Source organism: Ranitomeya variabilis, chromosome 1 (genome assembly GCF_051348905.1).
Source record: "Ranitomeya variabilis isolate aRanVar5 chromosome 1, aRanVar5.hap1, whole genome shotgun sequence".
Classification (NCBI taxonomy): Eukaryota; Metazoa; Chordata; class Amphibia; order Anura; family Dendrobatidae; genus Ranitomeya; species Ranitomeya variabilis.
In genome coordinates this window covers 22738529-22751279 of record NC_135232.1, presented here as the reverse complement: position 1 = coordinate 22751279, position 12751 = coordinate 22738529, and the positions used below count along the sequence as shown (strand labels likewise).

The window sequence follows — 12751 nt, the reverse complement described above, 5'->3', positions numbered from 1 at the left end:
TCACGGCTCTGCGTTATAAACTGTAGTGAAACACTTGGGGGTTCAAAGTTCTCACAACACATCTAGATAAGTTCCTTGGGGGGTCTAGTTTCCAATATGGGGTCACTTGTGGGGGGTTTGTACTGTTTGGGTACATCAGGGGCTCTGCAAATGCAACGTGACGCCTGCAGACCAATCCATTTAAGTCTGCATTCCAAATGGCGCTCCTTCCCTTCCGAGCTCTGTCATGCGCCCAAACAGTGGTCCCTCCCCACAAATGGGGTATCAGCGTACTCCAGACAAATTGGACAACAACTTTTGGGGTCCAATTTATCCTGATACCCTTGTGAAAATACAAAACTGGGGGCTAAAAAATCATTTTTGTGAAAAAAAAAAATAATTTTTATTTTCACGGCTCTGCGTTATAAACTGTAGTGAAACACTTGGGGGTTCAAAGCTCTCAAAACACATCTAGATAAGTTCCTTAGGGGGTCTACTTTCCAAAATGGTGTCACTTGTGGGGGGGTTTAATGTTTAGGCACATCAGGGGCTCTCCAAACGCAACATGGCATCCCATCTTAATTCCAGTCAATTTTGCATTGAAAAGTAAAATAGCGCTTCTTCCCTTCTGAGCTCTGCTATGAGCCCAAACAATGGTTTACACCCACATATGGGGTATCGTCGTACTCAGGACAAATTGCACAACAACTTTTGTGGTCTAATTTCTTCTCTTACCCTTGGGGAAATAAAAAAATGGGGGTGAAAAGATCATTTTTGTGAAAAAATATGATTTTTTATTTTTACGGCTCTGCATTATAAACTTCTGTGAAGCACTTGTTGGGTCAAAGTGCTCAACACACATCTAGATAAGTTCCTTAAGGGGGTCTACTTTCCAAAATGGTGTCACTCGTGGGGGGTTTCAATGTTTAGGCACATTAGGGGCTCTCCAAACGCAACATGGCGTCCCATCTCAATTCCAGTCAATTTTGCATTGAAAAGTCAAATGGCACTCCTTCCCTTCTGAGCTCTGCCCTGCGCCCAAACAATGGTTTACACCCACATATGGGGTATCAGTGTACTCAGGACAAATTGCACAACAATTTTTGGGGTCCAATTTCTTCTCTTACCCTTGGGAAAATAAAAAATTGGGGGTGAAAAGATCATTTTTGTGAAAAAATATGATTTTTTATTTTTACGGCTCTGCATTATAAACTTCTGTAAAGCACTTGTTGGGTCAAAGTGCTCACCACACATCTAGATAAGTTCCTTAGGGGGTCTACTTTCCAAAATGGTGTCACTTGTTAGGGGTTTCAATGTTTAGGCACATCAAGGGCTCTCTAAATGCAACATGGCGTCCCATCTCAATTCCAGTCAATTTTGCATTGAAAAGTCAAATGGCGCTCCTTCCCTTCCGAGCTCTGCCCTGCGCCCAAACAATGGTTTACACCCACATATGGGGTATCAGCGTACTCAGGACAAATTGCACAACAATTTTTGGGGTCCAATTTCTTCTCTCACCCTTGGGAAAATAAAAAATTGGGGGTGAAAAGATAATTTTTGTGAAAAAATATGATTTTTTATTTTTACGGCTCTGCATTATAAACTTCTGTAAAGCACTTGTTGGGTCAAAGTGCTCACCACACATCTAGATAAGTTCCTTAGGGGGTCTACTTTCCAAAATGGTGTCACTTGTGGGGGGTTTCAATGTTTAGGCACATCAGGGGCTCTCCAAATGCAACATGGCGTCCCATCTCAATTCCAGTCAATTTTGCATTGAAAAGTCAAATGGCGCTCCTTTGCTTCCAAGCTCTGCCATGCGCCCAAACTGTGGTTTACCCCCACATATGGGGTATCAGCGTACTCAGGACAAATTGTACAACAACTTTTGGGGTCTATTTTCTCCTGTTACCCTTGGTAAAATAAAACAAATTGGAGCTGAAATAAATTTTGTGTGAAAAAAAGTTAAATGTTCATTTTTATTTAAACATTCCAAAAATTCCTGTGAAACACCTGAAGGGTTAATAAACTTCTTGAAAGTGGTTTTGAGTACCTTGAGGGGTGCAGTTTTTAGAATGGTGTCACACTTGGGTATTTTCTATCATATAGACCCGTCAAAATGACTTCAAATGAGATGTGGTCCCTAAAAAAAAATGGTGTTGTAAAAATGAGAAATTGCTGGTCAACTTTTAACCCTTATAACTCCGTCACAAAAAAAAATTTTGGTTCCAAAATTGTGCTGATGTAAAGTAGACATGTGGGAAATGTTATTTATTAAGTATTTTGTGTGACATATGTCTGTGATTTAAGGGCATAAAAATTCAAAGTTGGAAAATTGCGAAATTTTCAAAATTTTCGCCAAATATTCATTTTTTTCACAAATAAACGCAAGTTATATCGAAGAAATTTTACCACTAACATGAAGTACAATATGTCACGAGAAAACAATGTCAGAATCGCCAAGATCCGTTGAAGCGTTCCAGAGTTATAACCTCATAAAGGGACAGTGGTCAGAATTGTAAAAATTGGCCCGGTCATTAACGTGCAAACCACCCTCGGGGCTTAAGGGGTTAAAGGACTACTTTTGCTCTGAGCAGTGCTGCCTGTCACAGTACAATGGGTTTTAAATCCCTTGTGCCAAGATCAGCAGAGACAAGTGCTGCTGCACGCTGCAGCAGCTCTGCCTGACACGCTGGGGTCTTGTGGCCCCCACAAACCCAGTGTGTTATGCATAAAAATAAGTAAAAACACTTTTTTTCTTTTTCAAAACAAGTTAACACTAATTGACTCCTTCCCCCTTCCAAGTCCCCCTCACTTCCCAATAAACTATTACACACCCACCACCCCACCAAAACATTTTTGAAAGTAAAAAAAATGCTATTTAAAAAACAAGGCAAATATTCTGTAATATCAAATGGTTAAATATATTGACCCCCATTTAGCACTGACTTGAAGTACTATATGTCACGAAAAAACTATCTCACAATGGCACGGATAGGTGACAGCATTCCAAAGTAATTAACACAGGTCATTGCAAAAAATGGCATAGTAATTTGGGTCCAAATAGGCCTAGTATAGAATGAGTTAAAATGGCAAATAGGACATAATTTTATTTTTTCTGTCGTTAACCCAAAGGAAATAAACGTGTGTCATGTAAGGGCCTGTTCACACTTGTCCGTCAGGAGGCGATCTGCAATGGATCTGACCTCCTGATGACCCCGGGCGAGGCTGGCAGGATGCCAGCATTCCGTTACCCATTATCATTGAAGCGAACAGACTGCTTCCGCTACTCACGGCCATCTGCTCGCTTCAGTTTTGCCGCAATCTGCTACATTGAAACAGAACTAAATGTAAAACAGCATTGAAGCGAACGTGCAGCTTTTGCTACTCGCGGCCGTCCTTCTGAGCCCTGCCGTGAGCCCAAACATTGGTTTAGAACCACATATGAGGTATCAGTGTACTCAGGAAAAATTGCCCAACAGATTTTAGGATGCATTTTATCCTGTTGCACATTTAAAAATTTAGGCTAAAATAAAATGTTTGTGAAAAAAAAGTACTTTTTCATTTTTACAGATCAATTTGTGAAGCACCTGGGGGTTCAATATGCTCACTGCCCAGCTAGATCTAGATTTGAATGGAAAATCAGCTCAAATTGTTAGCGGACACCATGTTGCGTTTGGAGAGCCCCTGTGTGCCTAAACATTGGAGCTGCCCCACAAGTTACCCCATTTAGGAAACTAGGCCCCCCAGGGAATGTATCTAGATGCATAGTGAGCACTTTGAACCCCCAAGTGCTTCACAAATTGATCCGGAAAAATGAAAAAAAAAAAAATTTGTGGAGAAAAAAATGACTTTTTTTATTTTTATTGATAAATTTGTGAAGCACTTGGGGGTTGAAAGTGCTCACTATGCATCTAGATAAGTTCCTTGGGGGGTCTAGTTTCCAAAATGGGGTCACTTGTGAGGGAGCTTCAATGTTTAGGCACACAGGGGCTCTCCATACGCGACATGGTGTCCGCTAACAATTGGAGCTAATTTCCTCTCAACTTGTTAGCGGACACCATGTCGCGTATGGAGAGCCACTGTGTGCCACCAGCACAAGGGCAACTGGAAGAGTTGGGGTACAGCACCAGAAAATGGCACCTCTAATGAATGCGCTATTTTCTGGAGTGGCTGTGAGTTAGAATTTGCAGCGTGGGGGGCCACAACATTTGGGTCTCTCCACAATGAGGATTGCAGCCCCCCAACTGCAAAGTTGTACCTGGCTGACAACCAAAAACACAGCGAAGCCCTTTTTTTTTTTTTCCTAGGACTAATTCTAGAAAAAAAATGACGTGGGGCTCCGCCATAAGGGACCCCCTATCCATCCATACACTGACCCCCGCCATAAGGGACCCCCTATCTATCCATACACTGACCCCCGCCATAAGGGACCCCCTATCTATCCGTACACAGCCCCCTTCGCAGTAAGAGACCCCCTATCTATCCATACACTGACCCCCACCATAAGGGACCCCCTATCTATCCATACACCCCCCGCCATAACGTACCCCCCTAATCTATCCGTACACAGCCCCCTTCGCAGTAAGGGACCCCCTATCCATCCATACACTGACCCCCGCCATAAGGGACCCCCTATCTATCCATACACAGTCCCCCGCGCCCTGCCCCCCTCTGGGCCCCCCGGCGCCCTCTCTCCCCTCTCTGAGCCCCCCCCCCCGCGCCCTATCCCCCCAATAGGGTTAATACCGGTATCATTGTGGGTACCCCCCTAAAGGGTTAATACCGGTATCACTGTTGGCACCCCCCTAAAGGGTTAATACCGGTATCACTGTTGGCACTCCCCTAAGGGTTAATACCGGTAGCAGTGTCCGCTGTCTTGGCATGCCGCCAAAACGAGAAGGCTGGAGAAGGGGGTTGGGGCGTGTTTCGCTGTGAGAGCACCCGGCCACCTGCTATTACAGTCTCGGGCGGCGCGCAGTAGCCCTAGCTACTGCGCATGCGCCAGGTGCGCCAGGTGCGCGCGGCCGTGCAGCCTCGGGCGGCGCGCAGTAGCCCTAGCTACTGCGCATGCGGCAGGTGCGCGCGACCGTACGGACGCGAGTACCGCGCGTGCATGTGGCGCATGCGCAGTCATTCAACGGGACTGCCCACAATGCCTAGTTCGACCCATAGGTGCATGGACCGAGCGGCTGAGGTTGCCACGATGTTGGCTCGAATTATGGCAGCCGACATCTCCCAGGTTCTCTTAAGGAGACATCCCCCTTTCGATCCATCAGCTCTTTAAGGTTAGATGAGTCCTCAAACGGGATCGAAGTCCTCTTCGCCACCTTGGCTATAGGCACATCGATTTTGGGGATGTTCTCCCAGGCTTTAATGTCCTCTGGCTCGAAAAGCAGGCGAAGCTTAAAGTCTCCGGGAATAACCAGCCTCTTCTCGGAGTCTTCCCACTCCTCCATGATCATCGAGTGGCTGTGGTTGTTAACCGGGAAGACTGTTCCTCTGGGATCTTAAATCACCGAACATCTCGTCCTGTATAGAGAGAGGCTTCTGGGTTTCCTCCACCTGCATAGTGCTCCTGGCTGCCCGAAGGAGTTCGTCCGTGTCCTCAAAAGGAGAAAAGGTATCTCTTCCCTCCCTCTGGCGGGTGTGAAATCATTTCCCCTTCTTCCTGATCAGATTCGCCTGAGTATACATCCTCTTGAGAGGTCAGCTCCATCTCCCTTGGCCTCTTGGCACGGGAACTGCTCTGGCACTCTGGCTGAAAAGCGTGCATCTGGATAAGCCCCGAGATAGAGGCCTTTACCTCCTCTCTGATAATTGACCTCATATCCGACAGCAGAGATAACTGCTCCTCCCTGATGACCTTTCAAATGAAAGGTTCGCATAGATGTTTTTGCCAGGTGTCCGACAGCTTAGTATTGCAGATAGCACATCTTCTACATTTCCCTGCTTTCTTGCAGGTGTTGCAGAGGCGGATGCTCCCCCCTAGAATACACAGAGTATGTGCCATGTGTTTCTATGTGTGAGGTAAGGGGCTGTATGTGGGTATCTCACTAACCTTTCTACTCACGTACCCCTGACCTTGTTCAGATGTAACCTCAGCTTTGGCAGATTCCTCCATGTCCAAGTATACAGTAGGGCAGCCTACAGACATTTAGGACCCTATTTATACGATACCCTTCAGACAAGACACCACTAGGATCCTTGTTTCGTACGGATACTTCCTGCGTTCCACCGTGGAACGCATGCTGGCCGTGACCCGGAAGTGCTCTGCTAGGCTTGCAGAGATGACATCACCGGAATTGCACCCACAGGGGATTCAGCCTGCCAGAGGCAGACGCCGGAGCAGAGAGCCTCCTGGCATGAGGAGGCGGCTCACAGCCCAGGAGCAGCGCTCACAAGGTAGGCTTGGAGGGTGTCGGCCACAGACTGCTTGACAGCGGAAAGGGAGAGGCTGGGCCCCCCCGATCTGCACTGGGTCTGCCAGGAACAGTCAGGAGGGATACGCCGGAGCTCTTCTCTCGTCATTTCTATCCTCACTGGAACACTGATGGGGTGGAGATGGTAGGGTCCTTTTAACCTCTTGTTGTTTCCTGTCCCAGCAAGGATAAGAACGATCTCCATAGTGCTGTCAGGAAGGATGACCTGGAAAACTAGCCTTTCTGGCTCAAAAGAAACTAAATAGTTCCTACAAAGTCCTGCCCAGCACTTCTGGGACAACACATATGGCAGCTTTCGCAGGAGCTTCAGTATGGAGGCTTCCTTTCCTCCACACACTCAGACAAAAAAACTGGCTGGACATTTGAAGGGAACCTGTCACCTCAAAAATCGAAGACGAGCTGCGGCCACAGGCATCAGGGGCTTATCTACAGCATTCTGTAATGCATTATGTAATGCTGTAGATAAGCCCCCGATGTATCCTGAAAGATGAGAAAAAGAGGTTATATTATACTCACCCAGGGGCTGTGGTCCGGGTCTGATGGGCGTCGCGGTCCGGCGCCTCCCATCTTCTTACGATGACGTCCTCTTCTTGTCTTCACGCCGCGGGCGTACTTTGTCTGCCCTGTTGAGGGCAGAGCAAAGTACTGCAGTGCGCAGGCGCTGGGCCTCTCTGACCTTTCCCGGCACCTGCGCACTGCAGTACTTTGCTATGAAGATAGGTGCCCAAGAAGATAGGTATGTGGGGGCAATATCCATTGCTCATTACCAGCCGGAGAATACCAGCCCCCAGCTGTCAACTTTAGCAAGGCTGGTTGTCAAAAATGGGGAGGACCCCACGCCATTTTAAAAAAAATATTTATTTAAATAATTAAAAATACGGTGTGGGGACCCCTGAATTCTTGATAACCAGCCTTGCTAAAGTCGACAGCTGAGGGTTGCAGCCCGCAGCTGTCAATTTTGCCTGGCTGGTTATCAATAACATAAGGGAACCTATGCCGCTTTTTTTATTTAGAGAATGATGCAAACTGTCTTCATAACCCAGCACCGATACGTGGGGTACTGATGCGGCACACAGTTGCCACAAGTATTACACACACGTACAGCGATAAATCCGGTACTGTTTATGGTACCGGAAATATCAGGACATATGAAAGAGCTCTTATACCGCAAGGAGAAAGTCATGAAAAAAAAAAAATAATTCTTGACTTGTTGATTTGTTCATTCTGCCTCCCAAAGATCCCAGTAAGGCTCAGCTAATATCTATCCTGCCTCTATGCTGAGTGCTTACACCAGGGTTTCCATGTAAATCTCTGAAATAAGTGATTCAGGCAAAATCACCGGCGGAAGGTTCCCTATAATGAAGCAGATGGAGGCACTGTGGATGCCATCTGACTAGTGATCCGGCGCTGTCTGTCTTTTTAGGAGCGATCAACCACAGTTTTGTGCATTTCTGAAAATAGGGTCACCGCAGAACAGAGTCCAGTTGGAGTCCAGAGTAAATCCGCTGCCTCATTATAGTGACTGGCTCCCTTGGGGGTTTTATCTGAATCACGTCACTCGGAGATTTAGATGGAAACCTTGATATAAGACCTCTGCTTAGAGCGTCAGATAAATGTGTTCACAAATGTTATGTTAAATGTTCAAAATAAAAGCTTTAATTTAATTAACAAAAAAAAAGCAAGTTTCCACTCAGGTCTGTCATCTATTAAAGGAAATATAGGGGGCTTCCACGTTACTGGTAGTACAAAGGCTCTGGAAAAGCTAAATAGCTCCTCGCCCCAAAAGAAATCAAGCGAATTCTGCACTCCCAAATCCAAACGCCCTCTTCCCTTCTGATCCCCAGTGTGCCTAAACCATATTTAGTTTCCACGTTTGGCATTTCTGTAGCGATCAGAGGCCGGCTAATTTACGGGGTCCATGTCTAAAGATGCTACAACGTACTGGTGATTGCAATTTACTAGTGACTACAACTTACTGAGATTGGCTATTTTCACTAAATAAATACATTCTCAAAGGGGTAGAATTTCCAAAATGGGGTCACTTGAGTGGGGTTCTGCTGTTTAGTAGAGTTGAGCGAATTTGCTCAGATTCGGTTCCAAATACGATCAGCAGCGAATATTGTTTTTACAATATTCGTTTAACACAGCCGAACGTCATTAGAGTTAATGGGAGTTGAAATTACCTAATATGTTCGGAACCGATCATCAAACGTACATTCGGCACGAATAGGGTACAAACATGGCACGAATACGGCAAATTCAGATTTGGCGAGTGAATCCGAACAAATTCGCTCAACTCTACTCTTTAGCACTTAGGGGCTCTGTATATGGAGTCCACAAACTATTCTAGGAAAATCTGCTCTCAAGGAGGCAAATAGCGCTCTGTTCCTCCCGAGTCTCTCCGTATGGCTAAGTAGAACTGTACAGCCACATATGGGGTATTGCCACATTCAGTAGAAATTGTGGAACACATTTTGGTGCCATTTCTACCCATTTCTCAGTGTGAAAACGTAAAATGTGGGCTAAAACAAATTTTTTGTGGTAAAAATTTAATTATTTTTCCTTCAATGGTATAAAATTCTGTGACACACCTATGGTGTCAATATGTTCACTGCACCCCTAGATTAATTCATTGAGAGGTGTAGTTGGTAAAATGGGGTCACTTATGGTTGGGGAGGAGGGGTTCTGCTGTTCTTGCACCTCAGAGGTTCTGCCAATGTAACATGGCACCCTCAAACCAGTCCAGCAAAATCTGAACTCCAATATGGCGCTTCTTCCCTTCTGAGCATTGCACTGTGCCTGAAACATTGTTTTCAACCACATATGGGGTATCAGCGTACTCAGAAGAAATTGCACACTAAAGTATATGATACATTGTCTCAAGTTACCCTTGTGAAAATAATTTAAAAAAAAAAAAAAAAAGAGGCTAAACTTTTTTTTTTATTTTCACAGCTCAACGTTAAAAACTTCTGTGAAGAACCTGGGGGTTCAAGATGCTCAGCACGCATCTATATAAATTGCTTTAGAGGTCTAGTTTCCAAAATGGGGTCACTTGTGGTGGGTTTCCATTGCTTAAGCACATCAGGGGCTCTCCAAACAAGACATGGCGTCCGCTCTCGATTGCAGCCAATTTTCATGCAAAAAGTCAAAAGGCGCTTCTTCCCTTTCGAGCAATGCCATGCGCCCAAACAGTAGTTTTCCTCCCCATAGTGGTTATTGGCATATTCAGGAGAAATTGCACAACACATATTGTGGTCCATTTTCTCCTGTTAGCCTTGTTAAAATAAAACAATTGGGGTCTAAAATATTTTTTTTGTGAAAAACAGTTAGTAGTTCATTTTTTCCTTCCACATTCCATGAATTCCTGTGAAGCACCTGAATAACCTCCTTGAATGTGTTTTTGAGCACCTTGAGGGGTACAGTTTATAGAATGTCAATTAGGGGGTACTTTCTGTCATTATAGGCCTCTCAAAGTCACATCAAATGTGTTGTGGTTCCTAAAAAATGGTTTGTAAATTTTGTTGGAAAAATGAGAAATCGCTGGTCAACTTTTAACCCTTATAACTTCCTAACAAAAAAAAAAAAAAAAGATGTTTCCAAAATTGTGCTGATGTAAAGTAGACATGTGGGAAATATAGTTTATTAACTATTTTGCATGACATTACTCTCTGATTTAAGGACATAAGAATAAAAAGTTTGAAAATTGCAGCATTTTAACAATTTTTGCCAAATTTCCGATTTGTCACAAATAAACGCAAGTCATATCTGACAAATTTTACCACGATCTTGAATTACAATATATATTTTGACTTAATTTGGAAATCTGCAGCTTAAACACAAACTACATTTACAGCTGGTGAATGAGAGGAATTTGTACTTCTTTATTTCATGGTTACTACTAGAGATGGGCGTATTCTTTGAGATTCGAATTTACCGAATTTTCTTCAAAACAGAGAGACAGGGATACAGAGTGGAGAAAGAGAGTGGGAGAGCAAAGAGAGAGAAGGAAAAAGGATCCTGGTGATTTGAATGGTGGAGTAAGTGAATTTGCAGTGACTCGAATACAGCCACTTACTTCTAAATACTTCTCACCTGGGCGGTTATCTGTAGAGGTCTCCTCCATACACCACTGATCATTGCCCCTCACATTAGTGGTCTCCTCTTTACACCGCTGATCACCCCTCACATTAGGGGTCTCCTCTTTACACCGCTGATCGTCCCTCACATTAGGGGTCTCCTCTTTACTCTGCTGATCGCCCCTCACATTTTCCTCTGCAGCATTAATATTGTTCAGATCTTTAGCCAGATCCAAAACCTGCAAAACAAATATTGTAAAAGTCCCCGATGATGGGAGAAGTCCCCGGGAATAATGGTGAGAAGATCCGGACATGTGATGTCTGTGGTCAGCTGTGATCCTGCCGTCTCCACCGCTCTCATAACACAAGTATAAAACATATAATACTGGAGGAGAAAACAAGACTGAACACAAGGACGTCACAGCCGTCTACACATCATAGGGAGATCTCCACCTACCTGATGGTCCTGTGGAGGAGGAGGAGCGGGACATCTCTCTGGGGTTGTCCTCTTACTGGAGAGAACTGAGGAGACACAGACAGGACTGACATCATTATTACATACAGAGAATTATAGGCCGTGTGTATTTAGTCCTGTCTATTACCTGGTGATGTGCGGGGCCGGTGCTCCTCCATCATCACCTCCTGGTACCGATCCTTGTGTCCTTCTAGATACTCCCACTCCTCCATGGAGAAATAGATGGTGACGTCCTGACACCTTATAGGAACCTGACACACACAATGATACCGTCATCACCCAGAATCCTCCAGTGCTGTCCTGTATAATGTCCCAGCATTCCCAGCAGCGTCACCTCTCCAGTCAGCAGCTCAATCATCTTGTTGGCGAGTTCTAGGATCTTCTGGTCATTGATGTCCTCATGTATCCGGGGGTGAGGTGGAGGCCCCGGGATTGGACTCAGGGTTCCTTCCCGTTCTTCAGACACAGGGGCCTGACAGTGATCACTAGAGGTCTTCACTACTGTGTAATCCTGAGTGTGGAGACATTAATAATATCACTACGGACATCTCCAGAGTCCATCACCTCTCTGGTCAGATCACCGGTTATTCCCAGACATAATGATGTCATGTGATGACATCAGAACCTCTCACCTCTCCGGTCATATCTCCTGTTATTCCCAGACATAATGAGGTCATGTGATGACATTAGAGCCTCTCACCTCTGTGGTCATATCCCCTGTTATTCCCATACATAAGGAGGTCACGTGATGACATCAGAACCTCTCACCTCTCTGGTCATATCCCCTGTTATTCCCATAGATAATGAGGTCATGTGATGACATTGTAAGGAGGTTGCTTTCCCTTCTCCTTACCTGGAACCACTTAGTCAGGGTTGTTGGGGGGGGGGGGGGAAGACTTTCTGCCCTGGACAGAAGGGGCCAGGTGACTGCTGGGGGCAGAGAGGAAGAGAGGGGGGTGTGGTCAGAAAAGAGCGGGAGAGCAGAGCGTGCCAGACAGAGGGGACAGCACGCCAGACAGAGAGCAGGCTGCAGCGCCGCCCTCCCCGAAAGAGAGTGCTCCCCGTGAGGGCACTGAGGCTGAGATACCAGCAGTAGTGGAATCTGGATGTGAGAGTGTGGACTTGGAAGCCTCCATAATCAGAGAAGAGGTATTCCCTGACAGTGACCTGAGCGCGTAGCCCCGGTGACCGCAGTGACAAGCCAGGACCCCTGAGTGTGACAAGTAAACTGCTCGGTGTGTGCAGCATTGCTACTGCAGAAAGCCTGCCAGGCTAATATACAGAGACTAGCAGCAGAGAGGCTGTTATTTCCTGCTTTCAGCTTCACTGGAAGAAAAGACTTAACCCCGGAGTCTCCAGTTCTCAGGAGACAGAGGAGAGACTTCAGGATCTCAAGTGCTGCTGGTGACGGTTCCAGTCAGGTCCTCCCTGGACTGATAAGTTATAAGAACACTCATTAACCCTTTTGATTCCGCTTAACTGTTTACTGTTTGATTTATCTCTATTAACCCCCTGTTTACTCCCTGCGAGGAGAATCTTACTCCTGTTAATAAATTCCCCTCAACAGTTGGTCTGTCTGTTCCGTGGTGACATACTCAACCCTGCACTCTATTACACTTGGCGTAGTCGGCAGGATGTCACACGGTAGAGCGGAAAGGGCAGACCAAGCAGTTGGTGGAGGCCCCAGGTCTAGCATCTCTCTGGGAGCCATGTTGGTTAACCTGCCAAAATTCTCGGGGAGCGATGTCATGTTGTGGAGTTGGACGGAGCGCATCCGCGGG

General features: G+C 45.7%; 1 protein-coding gene across 1 annotated transcript in view; it reads right to left on the bottom strand.

Annotated features, from left to right (window-relative positions):
- LOC143793424 (uncharacterized) overlaps positions 1–12751 on the bottom strand; it is a 112098-nt gene that overhangs the window by 71252 nt on the left and 28095 nt on the right. Inside the window, 4 exon segments of the mRNA XM_077280382.1 lie at positions 10512–10734; positions 10953–11017; positions 11098–11221; positions 11305–11481. Coding sequence (XP_077136497.1) covers positions 10512–10734; positions 10953–11017; positions 11098–11221; positions 11305–11481 — 589 coding nt within the window.